The 25,745-nt window shown below is 38.8% G+C and overlaps 1 protein-coding gene across 2 annotated transcripts in view; it reads right to left on the bottom strand.

The window, feature by feature from the left end:
• STMN2 (stathmin 2) overlaps positions 1-25,745 on the bottom strand; it is a 55,767-nt gene that overhangs the window by 5,678 nt on the left and 24,344 nt on the right. For both annotated transcript variants that reach the window (XM_023227764.2, XM_023227765.1), the window contains 3 exons: positions 23,266-23,361; positions 18,582-18,754; positions 5,368-5,559 (listed from right to left, as the gene is read on the bottom strand). In XM_023227764.2, coding sequence (XP_023083532.1) covers positions 5,368-5,559; positions 18,582-18,754; positions 23,266-23,361 — 461 coding nt within the window. The remainder of the gene's footprint in view (positions 1-5,367; positions 5,560-18,581; positions 18,755-23,265; positions 23,362-25,745) is intronic.

Below are 25,745 nucleotides of genomic sequence, written 5' to 3'. Positions count from 1 at the left end.
AGGGGAAAGCTGTTGTCAAGTTTGTCTGGGTTACTTGCTTCTCTCCTTTCTAAACAATACTGAAAGCTCCTTTGGTATTTGTTACCATGTTATGAGCTTGGAAGTCTTGGCACTGACAAAGATGATATGATAGAATTACAAAAGAAAGAAGACATGATACAATCTGGTTTAAGTGGGGAATTAAACAAGGCTCAGTAGAAGTCCTCTTCAGTGACTTGCCATGTTAATCCTCTCAGTTCCTTCCATTGTCCTGTTGTCTGATGGCTCCTAAAGGCTGAGTTGCTTGAGAGGAAAAGGCTCTTCCCTAGTATCGCCACATACTTTCCTTCTCATTGGTTGTGTTGCCAATGGCATTTCCACACCTGTTTAGCAATTTGCATTTGAGAATTTAACTATCTAATTTAATTAAATGCTACACTAATGGAGAATGGTGAGGGTCGAGAGAAACCTTTGGAAATACGTGAGAAAGTGAACTATTGAGTAGATATTGGGTGAATCAACTATAAAAGCTATGGAAAAGTTGTAAAAAGTCTATATCCAGGTTATTTTGCAAATGTCTTTAGTCCCCACCCTATTTTAAAGAAATTAAAACTGCAAATCATAGCTAATGTGACATAAGTGTGAATAATGGCAAGAAAAGAAACCCCCATAGAACTCCCATTAACTGGTCAATTTCTTGAAAAGGTATTGGGCCCAACTACATCAAAAGATTGGTCAATAAGTTTACATTTAAATATTTGACATTAAAATTACATGTTTAGTGAGTAGATGTATTGTTGTTAAAATGATTATACCTGCATTAACTGATTTTTCAAAACTAACTGTCTCACTACAATTCCTGATTGGGTCATTTGGAGCTCCTACTCCTCAGGGTTCCTAAAAGGGTCAGGTGGTGAATTTTCTGCAGGATGCTGCGTAGTGCATTAGGGGAGAACTGGACACATTAGGAGAGGAAGAAAGTGTCTTGAATCATTCCTTTATGGCAAGAACAGGTGTTTTTCCTCCCTCTCTTTCCTTTCTCTCCACTTCCTCTCTTCCTCTCTCCTCTCCTTCTCTGTTTCTCTCTCTTTCTACTTCTCATATCACTCCAAGAATAAGAACATTTTTAACTTCACCAGTGTATCAGTCATAATCCACTGACTAGTCTTTTGAGTCCTGGATGTGACATCAATATATCAGCTAATGCAGGTCTTTGTGGCACACGCATCCCTTCTCCCACAGCCTTCTCCACATTTGATTCTTTTCTATGTAATTGCCTGGAGTGTTAAGATGAGGTGCTATAAAAACAGGAAACTGAAATAAAAAATGAGTGTAACATTCTTCTTTGGAGGAAGAAAGAACACTTATGCAACAAAGACAAAAAACACTAACATACAATTTATGATGACATCACAAAGCATATTTAAGAAACATTTAGCACAGTAGTTCTCAACCACGGCTAAATATTAGAGCCTACTAGTGAGCCTTTAAAATAATACAAGGTTCTTGGCCCCTTTCCAGACAATTAAATCAGAATCCCTAGAGAGCTGTCCAGTAGATTCTGAAGTGCAGTCAGGGCTGCTTTTGCTTTAGGCTTTCAGTTTGAGCTAAAGGCTTTGAGCTAACATGGCTGGGGCTCTGAGAGGTTTATGGGAATTTGTCAGTCAGTGACATTGAAGATACCATTATGGGCATCATAGTGAAAATATGCTTGAATGCTCAATTCTCTTAACTGAAGGGAAAAGGGACTGAGTGCTGAATGGTAGCCAGATTGTGGAAAAGATTGCACAAAGTTGTATCATGTCTCTTGCTTAATTGATAGGGCCAGTGAGGGCTATCAAAAGGGTGGGCGCATGGTGTAGTGACCTTGATGTGAATTTACTTTTACTGATATTATTCAGTGTCTTTGCATTTACTGTCTATATTGGACCATACTACATGTTGTCTTATTCTCTAATTGTTGGTGCTATATTATTTATTGTTGAATTATTTATCGTCTGTATTGGGAAGGACATGGTTGGTAAATGTCTTTGATATTACAAAGGTTCCTAAGCATATAGTAGGGACTCAGTACATATTAACTGAATGGTTAACTCATTAATAGGTATCATTTCAGAAGTAGTCATTTTTTTTTTCTCTTTTTATTTTAGAGACAGGGTCTTGTTCTCTTTCTCAGGTTGAAGTGCAGTGGGACGATATTAGCTCACTGTCGTCTTGAACCCCTTGGCCCAAGCGATCCTTTCACCTCGGCCTCTGGAGTAGCTAGGACTACAGGCATGTGTCACCACTGCTGGGTAATTTTTAAATTTTTGTTTGAGATGAGGTATCGTTATATTTCCTAGGCTGGTCTTGAACTCCTGGCCTCAAGCAATTCTCTTGCCTTGGCCTCCCAAAGTGCTGGGATTACAGTTGTGAGCCACCATGCCCAGCATAATTATCTTTTGCTATGGTAGATTTCAGAACAGCTTATGTTACATTGGCAGTTTCATGCCTTTTGGCTTTACTGTTATTACTGACCCTCTTTTAAATTTCTAGTTTCATAGGAATAACTTCATTCAAACAAAACGCTAAATATTGCTTATAATATAAAACTCTGTCTTATTTTAGGAAAAAGCAAAGTAGTTTTAGTATACACAAACACATTCACAATATGTAAACAACAATTTTGTACTAAATCCACCTATGTGATGTACATCAAATCAAAGTAAATTTGGTATTTCCTCTTTACTGAGGAGATAAAAGATCTTGACTGCCACTGGCCAAAGATCCTATTAGATTTGAAAAGCACCTCATTAGCTATGAAATACCAGAAAAAATGTGGTCCTAGAAATTATCTGGGCTGCATTATTTGACATGGGATAGAATGCTGACAGCTGAGATTTAAATCAGAAAAGGCTACAAACCACTAGTTTGCAAATCTGGCTGCATATTAGAATCATACGGAGAGTTTTCAAAATGCATGGAAGCTGGGTCCCATCCTTGGAGATTCTGTGGGTTGATGTCAGGAATTGTAAGCACTCTTCGGGTTGATTATTTGCAGGAAAAGTGGTCTGCAGGTGTGCATGTATGTATGTATGCAGGAGGGCACTAAATTTGGGTGGGAGTGGAAAGATTGAGAAAACGAGCTGAGCATGGCTGGGCTGGGTAAAGAGAAAAAACACAGAGAGAGGAAAGAAATGGCCTATTAAAAGCTAGCACTTCTGGAAATACTAGATAAAATATGGAAATTTTATGAACTATTTTACAATTGAAATCAAGAAGGATATGCTCTGTCTGGGCACTGTGGCTCACACCTGTAATCCCAGCACTTTGGGAGGCCGAGGCGGGTGGATCACTTGAGGTCAGGAGTTTGAGACCAACTTGGCCAACACGGCAAAACCCTGTCTCTACTAAAAATACAAAAATTAGCTGGGCGTGGTGCTATCCGCCTGTAATCTCAGCTACTTGGGAGGCTGAGGCATGAGAATTACTTGAACCCAGGAGGCAAAGATTGCAGTGAGCTGAGATCGTGCCACTGCACTCCAGCCTGGGTGACAGAGCGAGACTCTGTCTCAAAAAAACAAACAAACAAAAAAAGGAGGCTATGCCCTGTGTTTGGGTATGTGCAATTTGAAAAATAAAAATGCTCTGGGACTTCCAGTGATATAAATCTTGCATTGAGGCCTAATTGAGAATGTTGCAATAGGATCAGCAGGTACCGTTCCTAGCAACGTCACTCAATTTTTTTAGGGCCTAGGATGTGAGATGAAGGTTGAGTCACAGTGATCTCAAAGAGATCACATAGTGGCCTTCTGCTGTCCATGTTATGAGCACTGGTCAAGCAGGAACATCCTTAGTTCTCTAGAGAAGTACAAAATGGGGGCAGATGGAAGAAGACTGACTGGTTTATGGCCATGGGAGTAAACTTCAGCAAATGGAACTTTGCTCTCCTGTATCTGAGTAAAACATACGTTCCTATACCACCATAAATCACCTGAAGAGAGCCAAATTCTGTTGCCTCTTCCAAATCATGACTTGACTCATTTGAGTGAAAAGCAATGACATTGTTCTGAGAGTATAAAAACACCAGCTTATAAATAAAAATTTAATCCAAACTTTCACGTTTCGGATCAGGCATCAGATAACTATTCCAGCTCTTGCCCAAGTCAGCAGTCCTCGTCCATGTACCTCTGAGAGCCTCAGTGTCTTGCTGCTGCATCAGAGCCCACGCACCCTTCCCCAGCAATGCTTTCAAAAATTCCTCAAGAGCACAAATGAAGACTCCATGCAATTGTATCCTTAAAAGGTTTCCTGCCTGATTTCCTTTGTTTCTAGCTGGGTATTTGCAGTCAGAGACTGAGAATGAAAACAGAATCATCAGAACCCTAGGACAAGGTTGTTTGAACCTTAGATGAGATGGGACATCTCTAATAGAAGACATGAAACTCTGAGAAATAGTCAGAAAACAGGAGGCTCATCTGACTAAACTCTTAGGGCTCTGATGACAGGCACACTCCTGTTTTGCTCTGCATCTCCAGTGCTAATCACACAAAGGCACTCGCTACTGGCGGGAAGCATGACTGACTGCTCAGAAAAGAATTGAGGCATCTTTCTCACACATCCTGTTTCTCAATGCTTAATCCAATTTTGTGGAAACGGACACAGCTAAACTACTCATAGCTATACTGTATATTTTCAAAGGAAAGGTTTTTTGAGGGGATAGGTGGGAAACAGCATAGAGAGTACGAAAGTGAAAGAGAGCGTTTTTCAGAGCAACTCCAGCCCAGCTCCTCCTGACTCATGGGAATGAGTATACATTTAGGTTGTTGAGGAGAAGGGCACCAGGATACCAGAACTGGATGAAACATCTCCTATGAGCTAATCTTTGCTATGGTCCCATGTGATGCTGTTATACCCTAGAACGGGCTTACCAGTGTTCATAAATACCCTGGCCTTTTCTGGCAAATATATTTTTCTAATTTAATATTTTAATCAAATATATATAGTTAAAGCCATATGTTAAATATTAAATCAAATGTTATTTATATTTTATATCAATATAATATACTGACATTAATATTTCCAATGTCACATTTTTCCTATAGATTGCCTTGTGAGGCTTGTATAGAAGACTTACACATTTCAAAAGCATGAATCAGCCTCCCTAAATCCACTCATCATGGGAAAAATTGAAAAAAATTCCAGCCTTAATGTTGGATTCCCATTCCTCTACCATGTTGCACCCCCTGCTAAGTCATTGCTGCACTGTGAGACCCTGCCCATGGGAGTTAGTTGTCCTCACACCTGCAACAAATTTTGACTTAGTCTCTGGTGCTCAGGCATATGGAAGTTCACCCAGCTGTGTTGCATATGAATATATCCATCTGCTCAGGACTCTGCTGAGATTACCTTTTCCTGCAGACGTTCAATAATAGCAGCTAGATTAGCCTCACGGTTTTCCTTAATTTGTTCCATTTTCAGGATCAGTTTTTCCTCCGCCATCTTGCTGAAGTTGTTGTTCTCCTCCAAAGCCTTCTGAAGGACTTCTCGCTCGTGTTCCCTCTTCTCTGCCAATTGTTTCAGCACCTGGGCCTCCTGAGACTGGGGAAGAAAAACATAGCCATCTTATAATTATCCAAACACAAACCTAGCAGAATAATAGCCCACCAATTGGAGGGAGCGTTCTTTTCCGATGAATAGTACTTCCAGCCTTGAGCACTATTGTCAAGTCTGTACTCATCTGCATGGCTTAGAGTTTTCTATAGAATGTGGCTAGTTGGGAAATGTGGTTAGCTGAATTTTCAGCTGTGAATATATTTCAGACTGTCTTAGAAGAAGAAGCATTTAATCCTCATTGAGGAGTTACAAATTTTTTTAAAAAAGAAGTTGTTGCTAAGCATTTATGCAACAGAAAACGCTATAATGAATTACTGGATGGCAATATCCCATTAAAGCCTGAGGAAAATGGTCGAGGACTGAGGCAAGTTCTGATCTTCCTGATCCATTGCTTTTTAATCAACTGTAGGCTAGGCCTTACAATGAGCTTTTCAACTTTCATCAATCAATCAAATCATCAAATTCACTTTCTCCTTTTATTCACACTCCCTTTCCCCCACCCCCATCCCCCATACACCAAAGTCTCTTTGGAGATCTGAGAACAGTGCAAATTTAGTGTTCACTTGGCCACAGAGAGCAGAAAGTCTTTGTTTTGACCCTCTCTTGAAACCCTGTGGTTGCTCAGTGATTTAGATCCAGATGTACACCCTGCCCCACACTTTGAGCACTGTAATTTTCTTCCAGCATCAGGAGGCTGTATGACTCTGTACAGTGGATGGTAATCACTGGAGCACTTGATAACAATGCAGGTGCCTGGCATCTACCTCCAGAGATTCTGATTCCAAGGTTCTTTGGTGAGGCCCAGTGATAAGCATCACTAATGATTCAAACGCAGGTAGTCCAGTCTACCTTTTGTAAGTCCTACTGGCATGGGCTTTGATGTCAGGTCTGTGTTCAAGTCTTACCTCTGTTTGTGACCCAGGATGTGTTATGTAACTTCTTTCCATATTCTTTTTATTCTCCCCATTATGCAGCTGAGAAAAGTCCTACCCAATACTGACCTATCCAAGGTTTAAGACTAAATTATTACACACTTATGGCTCCTGGATAATTTCTTAGGATCAGCTGATACCCTGAGGCGATCCTTCACAAGAGTAATTATAAATGGGAATATCTAAACAATGGTTGATCAAAAAATACTCCTAAGTTCCCTATTAAATACTGATTACCATTGAAAGCATTAATGGGAAAACATTTTAGTTGATGGTAGTGGTTGTGTGCATTTACTGGAAAGGTCTTGTTGTATAAACAATATGGGGCCTGGAGAAAGGAGAAACTTCTCTTCAAATAAAATTCTATAGAAATGGTAAGGTCAGACAGCCTTACACTTCTTTATTGATGTGTTTGTTCTGAAGTTGATCAGGAATAGGTCTGTGGCTCACCCATAATGGTTCCAGGACAGTTTATTATTTATTTGTTTTTGTTTTATTTTTTAGATAGAGTCTTGCTCTGTCACCCAGGCAGGAGTGCAGTGGCATGATCTCTGATCACTGTAACCTCTGTCTCCCAGGTTCAAGCGAGTCTCATGTCTCAGCTTCCTGAGTAGCTGGGATTACAGGTGTGTGCTACCATGTCCTGCTAATTTTTGTATTTTTAGTAGAGACAGGGTTTCGTCATGTTGACCAAGCTAGTCTTGAACTCCTGGCTCAAGTGATCTGCCTGTCTTGGCCTCCCAAAGTGCTGGGATTATAGGTGTGAGCCACTGTGCTTGGCAGGTTTCAGGACGTTTTTAGTGGAACCAACACTTTCTTACTTTGTATTAGTTTCAGGAAAACTAATATAAAAATAATAAGAAAAGTATAACATAAATTGAATTCAAACTCCAATGATGCCTTTCTGGAAGAAGTATGAATAAAACATTTTCTAGCTGGTTCACTCTCCTGCCTCTAGGTGGGACTGTCGGTAAAGCATCCTACATAGACTTTGCTTATTTGCTGTTATCAGGACTACGGAATTGTTACAGGGAGAGAGGTGTGTGTGTGTAAATCGCGTAGTGGCGCGGTCTCGTCTCACTGCAAGCTCCGCCTCCCGGGTTCACGCCATTCTCCTGCCTCAGCCTCCCTAATAGCTGAGACTACAGGCGCCTGCCACTAGACCGGGCTGATTTTTTGAATTTTTAGTAGAGACGGGATTTCACCGCGTTAGCCAGGAGGGTCTCGATCTCCTGACCTTGTGATCCGCCCGCATTAGCCTCCCAAAGTGCTGGGATTAGAGGCATGAGTCACCGCGCCGGGCGCAATGTAACATTTCTGCTCAGTGGTTTAACAATTCCTTCATGCTCCTCTTTTCATAGATCAGTGTTTCCGTTACTGCCCTAGATAGGATCCACCCGAATTTTTAATGGCCACTTTTTAAAAGTAGCCTTTCTACAGAAACTCCTGCGGCACAGTGACATGAGCCCTAACCTGGTATTCAGAAAGCCTGGGTTTGCATCCTGCTTTGTTGACCCTGGCGTTTTGAGATAGACTTCATGGCCAGGGGCCATGCGCCTGCTGCTCTTCAGACAGGATCAGTTTACAGAGAGTTACTGTGCATTATTATCAAGAGGCCACTGCAACTGCCAAATGTTTCATTTTCAGATGCTCCAATTAACTTTGGCACTTTGTTCAGTTGTGTTTTAACTTAATGTTTACATTTGCGTTCTTAATTTTCCTTTGTGAAAGAACCAAAGTCAAGAGGAAACAGCATGGAAATAAGATTCAGACGGGAAGGCTTTGAAATTACAAGGTAATACAGCAACACACACTTTTCCATATTTCTTGCCTTGGTGGGACACATTTGATCTGCATGAACAAACTCCTGCAGTTCCCATTATGAATAATGGAGAATTCCCATTATAACCAATGCCTACTGCATTTACTGGAGTGCAACGTTTGGCTCAGTTTGAAATGCCTCAATTTAATGGGGTTAGTACTTTTGTAGCTATTGGGGCTAAATGAGATTACACAGCATAGGTGTCAAGTGCATTTCTTTAGCACAATTAATGGGGTGAAACAGAAACAGAAGGCAGTACAGAGTGTGGTCACATGAGTTTGCTGCTAACTCACAGAGACCTGCCAAACTGGGCCAAGCTGTGCTTCAGGGCTGCTCACTTCTGTGGTGCCTTTTCTTACACTCTGGAAGGGAATGTTATATCTACTATTATCTCAACTCACACATTTGCAGGACCTAATAATTGTCTGTGTTTCAAATATTTAAAGCTTAAGTCCACACACACAAAAATACAGGATGTGAAGTCAATTATGGTGGAAAGCATTCTATCCTGAGGAAATACTTATAACTTCCTATATTAGTCTCTATTCATAAGCACTGAATTTTTTTTAAAATTTAGAGACAGCGTCTTGCTTTGTTGCCCAGGTTGGAGTGCAGTGGTGTGATCTTAGTTTAGTATAGCCTCAAATTCCTGGGCTCAAGAGATTCTCTTGCCTCAGCCTCCCGGGTAGCTGGGACTATAGGCGTGTACCACGACACCTGTCCAGCAGCCAATTTTTGAACAAATTATTAAGTGGAGCTAATAACCATGGGGGCATCTACCTCAGTTCCTAAGGTCTCTGCTACCCCATCGGGGCAGAAAGGCATAACCTCTCTTCCTTTTTCACAGTGTAGCATCCGGATAGATATTGCTGCCCATAACTCCTCTAACTCATTTCTTAGGTAGAACTTGATTCTCACATGAACATAGTTTAATCTTCTAGTCAGACCCTCAAGGAAGAGAACTGGTTCTGATTCCAATGAGCAAATAGGCAGTTTACTCAATGAGAAAATAAGCAGTTAGTCCAGAAAACTGCACTAAAACGTGACATGAAATGAGTGAGGCTGTAGAATAAAAAACATGCGATATGCAAAAGTGGTAGCATTTTCCTTCATTTTTGGCAAAGAAGTGAAGTTCTCACTACATGTTCAAATAGGTATTCTTACTTTATATCTTGACTGTGCAGATTAGCAGAAAGGAATTAGGATTGCATGGACTTATGACAGGGAGGGTGGTGAAGTGAGAAAATCACTAAAGTTGTTAAAAATAACTTGTCCAAGGAAAAAGTATCTGGCCTTGGAGGAACACTTCTAAATAACCTGTACCTAACATAGAAGGTCACTAAAATATTAAAATGGAAAATTAGGGCAAGACAACGATCAGCTGATATAATGCAAATGTCAGGGCAAAATATAGAACTGAGATGTTCAATGTGACATTCCGGGAGACTAAGGAACCTTCTCGATCTTGCTATTATGGGAACTGAGGCACATTACTGGTGAGCACCTTTTCTAGGCATAAACCTCCTCACACTGAACTCAATCACTGAAATAATTACATGAGAGGTACATGGAGGGAAAAACAATGAGACAGGGAAGGAGACTTATTGTACATTTAGGAACACTTTAACATTTTGCAAAGAGGTTAATTACCAATTTTTATATTACTGAGTATAAAAGTTTAATTATTGTACAAATGGAGTGGAAGATAAATTTGAGTAACTGGTACATAAAACTCATTTTATTTTATGTACACAGATGAGACTTAAGACTACATTTTAGATAGCACTAATTTTCCATTTATTTCTGAAGTAAACATATTTATTTTCTTGTCACTTTTCATTATTTGGGGGATACATTACTTGCTATCCAGGACCGTTGATCAGACACTAAATCTGCTAGTACCAAAAATGCCTTTACACAAGTAGGTTAGGTGATGTGTCTGTAATTATTGACTTCACTGCTAACAATGAAAAATCATTACTGACCCGTCTAAAGTCACAAATAATGTCCTGTTGAAATATGACAATTGAATATAATTATGTAAAACCAAAGAGTACAATATTCACTTTGAGTTGAAGAGCCCGAAGCATAACAGGAAATTTAAAATGATTAAAATCCAAAGACCTTTAGAATGAGCCCTTCTGCTAAAGTGTGTAATGGGTTTACTGTGGTTAGCTCCTAGGAAAAGAAACGTGGGGGTGCTCTTCTTCACCAAGAAGGTAGCACACAGGAAGACTCTGTGGCCCACGTGCCATATTCTGTAAGGAGCAGAATGTTTCCTGAATGTCAAGCTGTGAATAATCCAGTACTTTGTTTCATAATCCATTGCTATACAAACCACCCCCTCTTTCCCTGGATTCCATTTTAATTGCCATCTACAATGTGAGATACCAACAAATGGAAAAGGTAAGTCTATCATGTTTGGTGACTAATAATCACTTTTATGCCATTTTATTAAGAATAAGCAACACATCTTCCTTTCAGAGGCTTAGTGACTTTGAAGCTGATTATGCCAGTAATGAGAGCATGCTAATGAAATCTCACTGGACTGGTTCGAGTAGCGTGCTTTTTAATTTAATCTCTTTTAGGGTGAGATTTTATCAATGTTATTAAGATCCTTTCGTTTTCACAATATTAATTTTTTTCAAGACACTTTTAATTGGCCTGACCTATTTATATATCTATTACCTATCAAACTTTCTTTTCTTCTATGCAATTTGATAAAGAATATTTTATAATATTTAAAAATATTGTCTGGGCACTCTGCCTCATGCCTGTAATCCCAGCACTTCAGAAGTCTGAGGTGGGTGGATTACCTGAGGTCAGGAGTTCGAGACCTGTCTGGCCAATATGACAAAACCTTGTCTCTACTAAAAATATAAAAATTAGCCGGGTGTGGTGGTGGGTGCTTGTAATCCCAGCTACTTGGGAGACTGAGGCAGGAGAATTGCTTGAATCTGGGAGGTGAAGGTTGCAATTAGCTAAGGTGGCACCACTGTGCTCCAGCCTGAGTAACAGAGCCTGACTCCGTCTCAAAAAAAAAAAAAAAAAAAAAAAAAAAAAGCAATGTATTGTATGGTAGCATTTCAGTCTCTGTTAATGAGAAACTTCTTTTCTTTATAAAATCATGAGTTTGCTAGATAATCTCTGTGAGGTCAGAAACTGGATGCATCTTCACATAGTAATTGCTAACCCTTTTACCATGCCGGTTATATGTCTTTATAGAGTAACCTTCCAATTCTCACACTAACTACGTGACATAAGTTCTATTACTAGTCTCATTCTACAAATTGATGAAAGAGGACATAGGGAGATTAAGTCACTTGCTTGAGGTCACACAGCTTTTAAGTGGTGGAACCAGGATTTGAACACAGATATTTCTCTTAACCACAGGTTCTTAAAGACAATGTTTTAAAGATGCTCTTAAACACTGTGCCCTGCTAAGGATGCCCATGTAATTGATTGTCCAAACTGGAACACTTATGAGAATAAAAGAGAAATAATTAATAATGGTATCAAAACAACGAGAGTTAGCTGGGGTTGTCCTGGGCCAACTGGGATATATAGTTAGGCTAGCTCTGCTGCCTCTTGCCAAATACATGTTGGTTGAATGAATGAATAAATGATAAATGGATGGTTAAAGTGTTCATGTCATTTCCCCCTTGTGGGTCAGTTGCATTATGGAAACTTTGATTTCAGGAGATGAGCTTCAAGATGCCCAGATGAGATTGATACAGACTAATAGAAGTGATTATCACTGACTACCAGCGATAATCAAAGAATGGAGAAAAAGCAGGGAAAGCGCTTATTCTTTTTATGACAAGCTTCTTCTACTAGCTAATGACTGGAGCATTAATTCTGCCTCAAAGAAGCCTGAGGGCGTATCCTCCAACCTAGTAACCAGATGGTCAGTGCTGCAGTAATGTCAACAGATGGAGTGGGGAGGTGAGGAAATTGCCAAAACATTGAACACAAAGTGAATCTGAGCCCAAGTAGAGACGCCTCTGTGGCACCCTTCCAGCTATAAATCCAGAAAGCCCCCCAAACACAGCCTAGGTCATTAGTTCCCTGAAGGGGTCCCTGAAGTCCCAGGAAGAGGCCTTCAAGCCATTAGGGGTAGGGGGAGGGAGGAGAATTCATAAGTTTTTTTATGTTTAAAACGCCCTAACAGAAATCACATTTCACATCTATATCCATGTCTATCTGTATATTTACTTTGAGTTAGAATTATGTCAATTTAGTGCAAAACTGTTTATCTTTTAATCAGAAATAATTAGCAATTACAGATTCCTTTGATTATAATCATGGTAAGATAATTTATTAATACTTATTTAAAAGTAATATGTTCGCTAGGTAGAATCTTCAGAAACCTGTAACTTATAGGAAAGGAAATAAGTCCAGGGCAATGGAATGTTGCTAACCTGTGGGTCAGGTGGAATGTGTATGTATTTTTGGAAAGTCTATAGTGACTCCTTACTCTTTACATAATGGAATTTGCCCACTCACCTGGCATTCATAGCCCTCCCTAATCTCACCTCACTACTCTCAAACTCCTTATCCAAATCCACTAGTCGAAACCACTGGTCTACCCACTTCTCTGAAACACACACTTTCTGCATTCTTGCCTCTGTGGATCCTTAGTTCTGGAATCACTGTCTTAGTCTAAAACGTTTTCGTGTTTTCTCTATTTATCTAATACTATTTATTTTTCTAGTCATCTCCCCCTTTTAAAAAACAGATACTTCTTTAAAAAGATGCTGCGACTCACATAAAGTAGTGAAATGGCTTTATTATCCTTAATAATCTCCCATTTCATGTGAAGTCAAAGTCCTTAATTGCTACCTCTGACTTCAGTTGCTACCACTCTCCCCCTGCTCTCTCAGCTTCAGCCACACTGGCCTCTGTGCTATTTTTTAAATGCACCTCGTACACTGCTATCTCGGGGCCTTCGTATCTGTTACTCTCATTACTTTGAATGTTCAGGTCCCAGAGAAGAGCTGCCTGCCTTACTCCCTTGCTACCTTTGTGCTTCTTTTCAAATGTTCTCTTACTCAAGAGGTTTTTTTCTGACTATCCAATAATTATATTATTATATATAGTAATAATTATATAATATATTATAGCTTCTTTCACCCCCACACCCCCAGTTCTCTTTGTCCTGCTAATTTTGTGTCATCTAATACGCGGCATATGTATTTATTAGCTCTTTCTCTCCCACTCGAATGTAAGGTTGATGAGTATCCCCTGTGCCTAGAACGGGGCCTGCCAAATAGTAAGTGCTTGATAAATATTTGTTGACTGAGTGATTTTGCCCAGACTAGGAATTCCTTACTACTGTTTCAGATGTCATTTGGAAACTTAGTGCCTGTAATTGTTTTAGGATGGGAGGATGGAATAAAAAATCAAAACAAGCTATATATTGCCACTTTCACATTTGACCCTGTAAGTTATTATTTATTTATTCACTTAAAAACATTTGTAGTACTCAGGCAATGGCTAACAGGAGTTGAAGAAGAAAGAAAAATATTTTTTGTAGTACTAACTATTGCCAAGCACTATTAAACAAAAGACAAGTTCTATCTTCATGGAGTTTATAATCTAGTGGGAGACATAGGGTTAAATAAATACATATGCATATAAATACTAACATGCCAATAAATACTAATTACTTACTAATTGTGCTAGGTGCTACAAAGGAAAACCTAGTTACCATGAAAGAGAGTAAGAGGTGAAACCCAAGTTCAGAGAAGTCCCCTCCCCACAGTGAGGAACTGAAATAGAAATAGAGTAGGTAGTTGAACAAGAGGGCGTAAGATTTAGAAGATCCTATTACTTACAGTGCATCCTAAACTTCACACTTGCATTAGCTCTGACGATGTAAAGATTAAAGCCATAGAATGGAAATGTATTTTGAACTTTCCGAGTTCCCATATCAATGTAATTTTTAAAGAATATATATATGTAAAAGTAAAGTTGAATCTGAATAATTATCTGGTATTGATTTTAAAAACTTAGGCCTAAAGTTTCCCCATTATTCCCTAGATGTTTTCTGTTTTAATATCTGTATCTGCTACTGGCTGCCTTTGGCTACTAGGCACTGGGAATATATCTAACATGAACTGAAAAGAGTTGTAAATGTAAAATACACACTGGGTTTCAAATACTTAGTATGAATAAAAGAGTGTGAAACAGCTCATTAATACTTCTATATTGATTATATGCATATTGAAATAATGTTTTGAATATATTGGGTGAAGAATATTTTATTAAAATTCATTTCACATTATTTTAAAAATGTGGCTTGTAGAAAATTTAAAAATACACGTATGGCTTACGTTATATTTCTTTCTTTCCTTTTTTTTTGAGATGGAGTCTTGCTCTGTCATCCAGGCTGGAGTGCAATGGCACCATCTCTGCTCACTGCAACCTCCACCTCCTGGGTTCAAGCAATTCTTCTGCCTCAGCCTCCCCAGTAGCTGGGATTACAGGTGCCCGCCACCACGCTCAGTGAATTTTTGTATTTTTAGTAGAGATAGGTTTCGCCATTTTGGCCAGGTTGGTCTTGAACTCCTGACCTCAGATGATCCACCTGCCTCGGCATCCCAAAGTGCTGGGATTATAGCCATGAGCCACCACACCCGGCCTGGCTCACATTATATTCCTTGAACAGTACTGTTTCACAGAGCTGCCTAGATTGATATTTTTCATTCCATCTATAAGAAAATAACTGCAGCAGGGCAACAGAAGAGAGTTGCAAATTGAATAGTGTATGAACTAAATAATTATTCTACTTGTTATAGGAACACTAAACATTTATAGAGAGAAAATGTAGACATCTATAGTTTTGTTTACTTAGGATCCACTACCCCTTCCTCTTGGGAGAACACCTCGATTTTCTTCTGGGGAACTACTCCTCCACAATTCTTACCCCAGGGATCTTAGTTAAACTCCTTTGCAGGTCAGTGGTGGGCATGTGATTCAGGCTAGCAAATCAAACTACTACATCCTCTTGGCCACAGTGATTGATTCTAGGTTGGACATGTGATCCAGGTCAGGCCATTGAAACTCAATTTCAGGACTTTCGTTAAACTATTGGGAAAAAGAAGCTCTGTTTCTGCCAGAGGCACTAAGTTGTGAGAAAAATAATTTGGAACTGACTATTGAAATTTAACTTTCTTGGTAATGAAACCAATTAAATGCAGGAAGAGATGACAGGCATTAAAAGAAAACTTTCTGATAATACTGTGATCCCTGGATCCAGCTGTTTCTAATGCTGTCGCCACTCCTAGACTTTTTAGTCCCATATTTGCTTTTTGTTTTAACTAGTTGAGTTGGGTTTTGGTTATAGGCATGTCCTTACTAACATAATTACTGAGATATATGCACTTGCTAAAGACTCTTAAAAGAGAATTAATAGTTCTTTAAATTAGTGCTAATTAAGTCAATATAACCTCTGAGTAAAATCAATTAGTGACTTTTAAAGTTGGCACTTTCTGCTAATTAGTTGTATTTTCTTTTAATTAAAACTCTACCATTAACAACAAAAAATAAAAAGATAAAAATAAAACCCAACCACTAGGACATAATCTGTATGGTGATCTTTACATTACAAAATTTTTAACAAATAACTGGAAAGGTGATGGAATATAGCTTTTAAAGTGTTCCAAGGAATACTTTTTTTCTGGGCATCATAACACTGGATAATTACATTTGTAAATGTCTTTTAACCATGTGGCCAGTTTCTAGTTCAATTCAATTGTTTAAATGTATAATCATTGATAATTTCTTGCTGTCAGGGTGCAGAAGCTTTATCAGATTCATTAATTAGTAACCTCAGGGACTTTTATAAGAACAACTACTTAATTTTGATGATCCCAGTTCTTTTTTTATCCTCAATTATTTCTTTCAATAAATTAAGTATATTACCTAGAAACATCAGCAACATCCTAAATCAGGATGTTGAATTTTGGTTTGAGTTTTAATTTCACCTCAGTCACTGGCTCTGTATTCTTTTTTTTTTTTGAGATGGAGTCTCGCTCTGTCCCCCAGGCTGGAGTGCAGTGGCAGGATCTCAGCTCACTGCAAGCTCCGCCTCCCGGGTTTACGCCATTCTCCTGCCTCAGCCTCCCAAGTAGCTGGGACTACAGGCGACCGCCACCTCGCCCGGCTAGTTTTTGTATTTTTTAGTAGAGACGGGGTTTCACCGGGTTAGCCAGGATGGTCTCGATCTCCTGACCTCGTGATCCACCCGTCTCGGCCTCCCAAAGTGCTGGGATTACAGGCTTGAGCCACCGCGCCTGGCCACTGGCTCTGTATTCTAATCAAGCCATAGCATCTCATATATGTCAACCTATGACTCATATCTCTACTTATTGCCTATAAGATGCCAGTGCTTGGGTCAGAACTTAAACTGCTTTGGGTGTAACATGCTCTCCACTGTTTTAGGCATTGCTTATATCTGTTGGTAGCAAAGTTTTGATAACTTTGAATAATTTATTTTAGCTTTACTATGAGAATAAACTATAAATAACAACAAAAAACTGCTATAAATGTTTTAAAGCAACTTCCTGTATATATACAGTCGAGTTAGTAGCTCAGGTTCCTGTTTTTTAAATTTAGAACAATGATAACTAGCATTTTATATATATATATACACACACACACACATACACACACAAATATTAATATATAATTATGGTATATGTATACCAATATTAATATATAATTACTGTATACATATACACATATACACATCACATATATACCAGTTACCATTGTTATATCTATATCTATAATTGGTATATGTAATATATAGAGATAGCTATATATAATATATCTATAATATAGATATCTCTATATACCAATTATCATTGTAATTTTATATATATATATGAAATACTCATCAGACATTTGGAGAACATCACTCTTAGGTGAAAATTGAGATCAGCATGTTACACATCATAGGAGGATTTTTTTTCAACTACAAATATTAGTGTTTTCTTGTTTAGAAAATTTAATCTAAGGATTTCTAACGTTTGAGCCTCATTATTTGATAATACACATATTTGTGTACATATATGTGTGTATATATGCACATATACTATACACAGCACATCTGTGTTTGTCCTGCATTCTCTCTTGGAGAATTCAATCTTTAGGAGAAGGATTGAATGTCTTCATTCTCTTTTTAATTATCCAACATAGAAGTGTCTTCATTCTCTTTTTAATTATCCAACATAGAAGTGTCCAAAGTGATGGCTGACTTTTTACAGACAACATCATAAAACTGTGCAGGGAACATGCTCTTAGTGATTACCTGATTCTAAAATTGTATCATAAAAAGTAATGGGAAATACAATGTAGGAGATGAATTACCTAAAAGAATTCCATTTTTGGATGATCAAGAGTACCTTGATGGGATTAACTACCATAACCACATGGTTGGAACAGACACATTCAGACAACTTCTGTCTGTGTACAGAGTCCCTAGGATTCCTGAATGTTCTCAAATATTAATACCCTTGGCTCTTCTTAGCCATGTGATTATGGAAAATCAAAAATTTGGCAAAAGAAAAGCTCTTTAATACAAGCAGGGACCAATGGAAAAAAGAGAAAAAAAAACCCATCAAGGCTTAGAAAAAGATAAAGAACATATTCAAAGCTCTCAGAGAAGGTCCTGATCTTGGAAGGACCAACTTCCACGGCAGACAGTGGGACTCTGAGGAGGAATGGGGCAAGCTCTTGGCCCTTACCCTGTGGCCAAGAGAACAAGAGAACAGCATCTGGGCAGGAAAGATCTTGGAGGGAAGATCTTGTAATTTGTAATTCCAAGGAAAACCACGCCTGACACAGGGGGCGACACAGATCCTGAGAGGGAGGAAGCAGCACTCCTTCCCCTCCCCACCACTGGAGTTTGACAGGGCTGTGTTTTCTCTACAGTGTGTCTGCCTGATGGTCTAGGGAAGGGAGGCTTTTATAATAAGGGGATTCAATATAGGGGAAGGGGCACTAGGGCACTGAAGCTCCTTGCGTTTCTGAGAGCTCTGGTTTGGCTAGCCTAAAATTAGCATTTATCTACAGTTTTTACCCCAACTAGCCTGGCTCTGTGTTTACTGAAAACCTATACATGTTGGGATGGCGCAGGTTCAGCTGTCATTGTTCTCTGTATGTGTGTGCGTGTGGGTGTGCCCGCATGTGTGAGAGGGAGGAGAAGGGGAGGGAGAGTGTGAAGGAAAACCTATGGAAAAAGTTACCTTTCTTCTTTCCTCTGCAGCCTCCAGTTTCTTCTGGATCTCCTCCAGAGACAGGTCTTTCTTCTTTGGAGAAGCTAAAGTTCGTGGGGCTTCTGAGATGGGAGATGGTGGCTTCAAGATCAGCTCAAAAGCCTGGCCAGAGGCACGTTTGTTGATTTGCTTCACTTCCATATCTGAAAAATGAACATTTGAAAAATGTGAAGCATATAAAGCTTGCAGCATGGGTTTATTTTAATAATTTAGATTCCAGCAATTGGAAGTAGCGTTGTTATTCCGGGAGATAGGAATAAAATGCTGTTCATGAGCATTTGCTCTATGTTGTTTAGAACATATAAGACCTCTCTGTCTTTAGTATAACTATGGATATATTTTAACAGAATATTTACAGTATTGGGAAATTTGACAATACCTATAGGGAGTTGAATAATGGTAAGCGTACTTAGAAAAACCTAGCCTACTTGATTTTAAATTAAGCTTTATTTCCCTTTTGAATAAATATGAGCTTTGCATGAAAATCAAGCAGCACAGATTTATTTTTTTGGAAATTATCATAGCTGTAGGCACGTTTTGGTTAGACGAGAAAAATAATGGAGTCCTCCAGTTCTCACATATAATGAGATATCATTATATAGATATGAATATATATGCATACATCATTATATATATTATCACCATTCCTGTGCTTAGGAATCACAGGAACTATGTTAAAACCAATATAACTCCCTGAACAGTTGGGCATATTTGGCAAAGTCACTGCTGATATGCAAAGCATCCTGCTGATTTCTGTCTTGCCCTTCTGTATATTCATTGCTTCCAGTCATCAATCATGCACAGTGTCCACTCCAGGGATGACAGCATCACTCTGTGATGGGGTCCTTGTCTTCAAGATGCTTACAGTCTAACGGGGGCAATAAGCCAACACCCCATTGTAATGTCTTTGCTCCTGTGTTGTTGCTGCTTAGAATATCCTCCTCTAGTGTACCTCGGCTGAAGCTAGGAGCCAGGGAAACAGCCACTGTGGTGGAGGAGGGAGGGGCAACATCGACTTATCTAATTTATACACATACACATGGAATACTATTCAGCCTTTAAAAAGTTGGGGGAAATCCTGTAATTTTTGATAATATGGGTGAACCTGGAGAACACTATGCTAGGTGAAATAAGCTAGGCATAGAAAGACGAATCCCATATGATCTCACTTACATGTGGACTGTTCATAAAATTGAACTCAGAGAAGCAGAGTAGGATTGTGGTTACCAGGGGATAGGGGTGGAGACTGGGAAGATGTTGGTCAAAGAATACATAATTTCAGTTAAACAGGAAGAACAAATGCAAGATACTTTTTTTTCTTCTTCTTCTTCTCTTTTTTTTTTTTTTTTAGACAGAGTCTCACTCTGTTGCCAGACTGGAGTGCAATGGTGCTATCTCGGCTCACTGCAACCTCCGCCTCCCAGGTTCAAGCAATTCTCCTGCCTAAGCCTCTTGAGTAGCTGGGATTACAGGCGCTCACCAACATGCCCGGCTAATTTTTGTATTTTTAGTAGAGATAGGGTTTCACCACGTTGATCAGGCTGGTCTTGAACTCCTGACCTCATGATCTGCCTGCTTTGGCCTCCCAAAGTGCTGGGATTACAGGCATGAGCCACCACGCCTGGCCACAAGAGATTTATTGTACAACCTGCTAACTATTGTTAATAACAATGTACTGTATTCTTGAAAATCACTGAAAGAGTAGATTTTTTGCTCTCATCACAAATAAATGATAGGTGTGTGGGGTAATTCATATATGAATTTGCTTGACTTAGCCATTCCCTAATGTATATATACATAATTCCAAATATGCCATACACCACAAATATATACAGTTTTTATTGGTCAATTAAGAAAAAGAACTGAAGAATGGTTAGCCATTTTTTTCTATCAGTGGCTTATGTATTAAAGATAAGCAGATTATCAGACTCTTATGTTTTAAGCCTGAATAATACAAATTATTATATAAAATAGTATAATTTATAATAGAAAAGATGATAACTAGCACCTGCTAAGACATTTATAATTACAGAACTCACAATTTAGTAAAATGTAATGATTTTTAAAAGAACCTCGTTGGTCAGCCCTCGATTTCAGATGAGCATTCTTTGAGTACCAAACTCCATCTCTCTGGTTTTAGCCCACTGATCCTTGTTTGAGGTGTGAAGCTACCCATGATTAGGCCGTTCTCTGTGGTGCACCACCATTTTTCAAGTATTTGAAAACAGTTATGTTCCATTTCAAGTTGTTCCCCCAGGCTAAACATCTTCAAGTGCCCCAGAATGACACTGTTTCTAGATCTTTACCACCGTATTATTTCCTAACCTCTAAGTGCTCTCTAATTTATTAATGTCTTTTTAAAGTTGTGGCAACCAAGCCAGCAGGTTATGTCCCCATTAATGTTCTTTTAGCAGCGTGGTTAGTGCACATAGAGGCTGTGGTCAAGTAAAATGCCAGACTGGCAGGACTTGACCTCAGATCCTTAGCTGCTAACAGATAGTCTAGATAAAACTAACTCAATAAGTATATTGGAAATGATGTGGGCTTTTTCCTTCACAAATGTAAAAATGTTTTTCATTTTCCTGATGGCATCCAAGATCATAGTTAAATTTTAAATACAATTTTATAAAAAGTATGTAAGCCTATGGATAAGGACTATAAGATAACATGGGCAAATAAAAATAGCTTATTTGATAAGGTGATAGTGTTTTAAATGGCTTAGGTTAGAGGCTCTGGAATTAGAACTGCCTATATTTGCATCCAAATAGTAAGCCCCTCTTAATAGCTGTGTTAATTAACTTCTTTATGCTTTTGTTTCCTCATTTAAAAGATGGAAGTAAAAAGAGTGCCTTCTTTCTAAGGTGGTTGTGAAGATTGAAAGATAAAGGATGCTGAATGCAAAGCACAAACCAAATACTTAGTGCTTACAAATGTAAACAATAATAATAATTTCTTGCTATAATGTTTGCCTGTAATAAACAAGTCACATTATTATTCAACGTAGAAATATCAGGTCAAGTTAAAGACTGCAGAAATGTGAAATTCTCTACAGACTCTTTTAGGAAGCACAGTTTACAAGCACTGTTGAATTATCTATTCAACTTCAACTTTAAATACAGCTCAATAAAAATTATAGAAGCCTATGGAAAAGGATTATGAGAGAACACAGGCAAATAAAAACAGCTTATTTCAAGAATCAGCTCATACATAACTTCACATTTTTTCTTCCTCCTTTTTCAATCCCTAACCGAGCAAAAACCATCCCTGGCTCCTTTGTCCTAACCACTCTGTGTTCTACATTCTGGTCGTTCATGTAAGACTCTTCTACTAAGCCCTAAATTCTCTGAAGGTGAGGACTACGCCGTATTGAACTCTGGATCCTCAGTGACAACCCATAGTTAGACATTAGAGTCTCGTAAGAAACATAGCTGGATCCTTCCTCACAGCTACATCTAGCAAATAATAAAGGTCTGTCTAATTTATTTGCTGACCGAATGAATTTGTACAAAGTAGGCATTGGCCCTGCATTCTAATGAATGTTTTGTTTGGAGACAGAATTCCTTTCACATGGAGGACACTTCCTTATGGAACAGTTAACGAGCATTTATGATTTTTGTGCCATGATAGAATAACTTTGGAAGGAAAATGCCTTTGAGTCTTCGAATAGGCTTTAAAGGCACAGAAGGGGTTAACTGCCACAAGGTCAGTTTGTCTTGTCGTTAATGTCTTTCTTTACATATGTGGAAAAGAAAAATAATTGTGAGCCTGAGAGTTAGCAAAATATGCCTTAGGGATATCTAGGATACATAGAACTGTATAAAATATTTTAGTTAAATTGACTCAATTAGGTAAGGATGATGTTGATAATGATAGCTATCATTGTAGAGTGATATAACGAGCTAGGCTTGGTTTTGAGTATTTGACTTACATTAAACCATTTAAACCTCACAACAACCTCAAGAGGAAGATGCTAGAGGTAAATGAGACTCAGATAATCCAAGTATCAATTTGCCCAAGGTCATGTGGACTATGGCAGAGCCGAAGTAAGCAAAATGAATCAAGATAAATCAAACCTAAAGAGTTGCACCTCCATAATGTTAATTGCCATGCTAATTCTTTAGGCTTTTCTTTTCAGACCCTCTTTATCTAGGGCCTCAGTCGTAAGTCAGTTTTATTTATTGACTCAATTATTATTATGATCATTAGCTTGTTGACATGTATACACCAAATATAGAAACTATATAAAGACCACAATAAAGCAAAAACAGTGATGGTTGTTGATTCTTTCTCTTGAGTTTTCTAAGTATAAAGCATTTTCTTATAAATTATGATCTACTCCAATTATGTCTTAGCCTATTATATTATTTGCAAAGAAAGGCCTTAGACATATTGTGGATGTTGATATGCTGTATGTGGCTGTTAATAAGAATCCATCCACATTTCTTAACAGACATTGATGTGTTGTTATCAGCACCAAATTCAAAGTGTTTTGAGCAATAGGTAATCAATTGGACATAATAGCTAGACATAGCAAGTCAATAGTGAGATCTACAAAATATTGATGTAATTATATCAGGAGCAGTGAGAAACAAGTATATGTGAACCTTTCCTAATGATCTAGCTAGCAGGGGCATGTCTATCATAGGTAACTCACCATCGTAAGTATAGATGTTGATGTTGCGAGGTTCCGGGTAAAAGCAAGAGCAGATCAGTGACAGCATGGACAGCTCCTTCATTTTTTCCTTGTAGGCTGAAATGAAAAGCTGAAGATTAGTATATTTCACTTTTTCTGGATTTCCCTTTACTGCTTCTTTTAATTTGAATAATAATTATTGCCTCCTGCCCAGTGAATATTGCCAGGTAGACTCCTTTGCATTCTTTCACTAAATATAAATGAATACAAGATGTCAACAGAACTCTGAAGTGCATGTTCCTTATCGCAGAGGACATGAATTGCGTAGTATAGCAGGTTAAATAGCAAGGGAAAGAAAGGGACTTAGAAAAACAGGGAAGGTCGAAGGAATTAAGGTCTAGCAGGATAGGAGGGAGAGAGACGAAACAGATGGAATCAGTGGAAACAGACATGACTACCACAGAGAGGGGCTCATTCTAGTAAATGTGCATGCATGTCTGTTGTACATAAATAAGATTCTGGAGGGCTCCTCTGTTGGTTCAGCCTGAATTGCCTCGTACTCATTTGGGAATAGTCAGAGAACTCATCAGGATAGTTATTAAACAAACACATTATCCAGGGTCCTATGTTGCTGCTTTCTCTTAATCTCCAAGGGCATTTTCTTATCTGTCCATCTTTTCTTTTTTCTTTCCTCTCTCTTTCTCTTTGAGACAGAGTTGCTCTGTCACCCAGGCTGTAGTGCAGTGGTGTGATCTCAGCTCACTGCAACCTCCATTTCCTGGGCTCAAGTGATCTTCCCCCCTCAGCCTCCCCAGTAGCTGGGACTACAGGTGCGCTCCACCATGCCTGGATAATTTTTGTATTTTTTGTACAGACAGAGTTTCACCAGATTTCTCAGGCTGGTCTCGAATTCCTGGGCTCAAGCAATCTGCCCACCTTGGCCACCCAAAGTGCTGGGATTACAGGTGTGAGCCTCTATGCCCAGCCTCTTTTTTTTTAAATTTCAAGTTTTATTTTAGATACAAGGGGTATATGTGAAGTCTTTTTACATGGGAATATTACATGATGCTGATGTTTGGGGTGCAGATCCCATCACTCAGGTACTACTGAGCATAGTATCTGATAGGTAGTTTTACAAACCTCTCTCCTTCCCCCTCTAGTAGTCCACAGAATGTATTGTTCTCATATTTATGTCCATGTGTGCTCAGTGTTTAGCTCCCACTTATAAATGAGAACATGCTGTATTTGGTTTTCTGTTCCTGTGTTAGTTCACTCAGGATTATGGATCCCAGCTGCATCCATGTTGCAGCAAAGGACATGATTTTATTTTTTCTCATGGCCATGTTGTATTGCATGCTGTATATTTACCACATTTTCTTTATCCAACCTAAATAGATGGGCATCTAGGTTGATTCCATGTCTTAGCTATTGTGAATAGTGCTGCCATGAACATACCAGCGCACCTGTATTTTTAGTAGAAGGATTTATTTTCCTTTGGGTATATACCAAGTAATAGGATTGCAGGGTCAAATGGCAGCTCTGTTTTAAGTTCTTTGTCTTTCCCTCTTTCTACACACATCAAAGCCCTGGATCTGAGCTCTGATTACGTCTGATGAGGATCTCCTTCCCTCCCTTGCAACCCAGCATGGGTGCCAATCTTGCCATGCAGTTGCAAGACTCCAGATTGTCACCTCCTTAGTCCTTCACTCCCCTTCCCCATTTCATCTTCTCATTTTTCCTCTAGGAGTCCTCCTGCCCTGGTAAACTTGGTGAGTATCTCATCACTGTCAGTTGTTATTAGGTCAGGTATCTGCAAACTACCAGATGGGGGTAAGGAGGTAAAAATCTTCTTATCTTTGTTAATTATGCAATTAGTAAAATTAATAAATTAAGGAAAATGGAAGAAAATGATGGGTATACTGTGCACTAACTTGTGAGAAAGTATAAGCAGATGGCTGTGACCTAAAATATAGACCTCCCAGGTTAACAGTTGCCTCTTGGCAGGGGCTTCTGGTCATTACGATAATATAACCCAAGGGAGAGTGGGTATCTTGGGAAAGAGGATTCTTGGAAGATGAGTTTGGGTATGATTGACAGGTCCATCTTTCCTTGGCCAGAAAGAAACATATTCAACCCCTGGATGCTTTAGATCCACAGATACTAGAATTATTCTAAGAGATTATTTAGTCAACTGTCCACTTACCTCACCACCAATTTTACAAATGAGGATATAGCTCCACAGAGGCCAAAGTCACATGTAGCCAGTGAAAATGGTGAAGCTTCTGGATAAATTGCAGTAAATCAATCTATTTTAAAACTGCCAGAAGGCTTTCTTCTAGCTCTACATTTCTAGGGTGAGGTTCAATGTGTTAACAGGTGCAAAGATCAAATAAATATCATTTGCCTATGATTCAACCTAACACATCCTGAGGATCTGCTAAAATAATCTCCTCACTATTTAGCTTATTTTCTTAAAATAAGCAATACATTTTGTCCTGTGC

This window comes from Piliocolobus tephrosceles, chromosome 7 (genome assembly GCF_002776525.5).
Source record: "Piliocolobus tephrosceles isolate RC106 chromosome 7, ASM277652v3, whole genome shotgun sequence".
Taxonomy (NCBI): Eukaryota; Metazoa; Chordata; class Mammalia; order Primates; family Cercopithecidae; genus Piliocolobus; species Piliocolobus tephrosceles.
The sequence above is the reverse complement of the archived record's forward strand: the minus strand, read 5'-3'. Positions and strand labels throughout refer to the sequence as shown.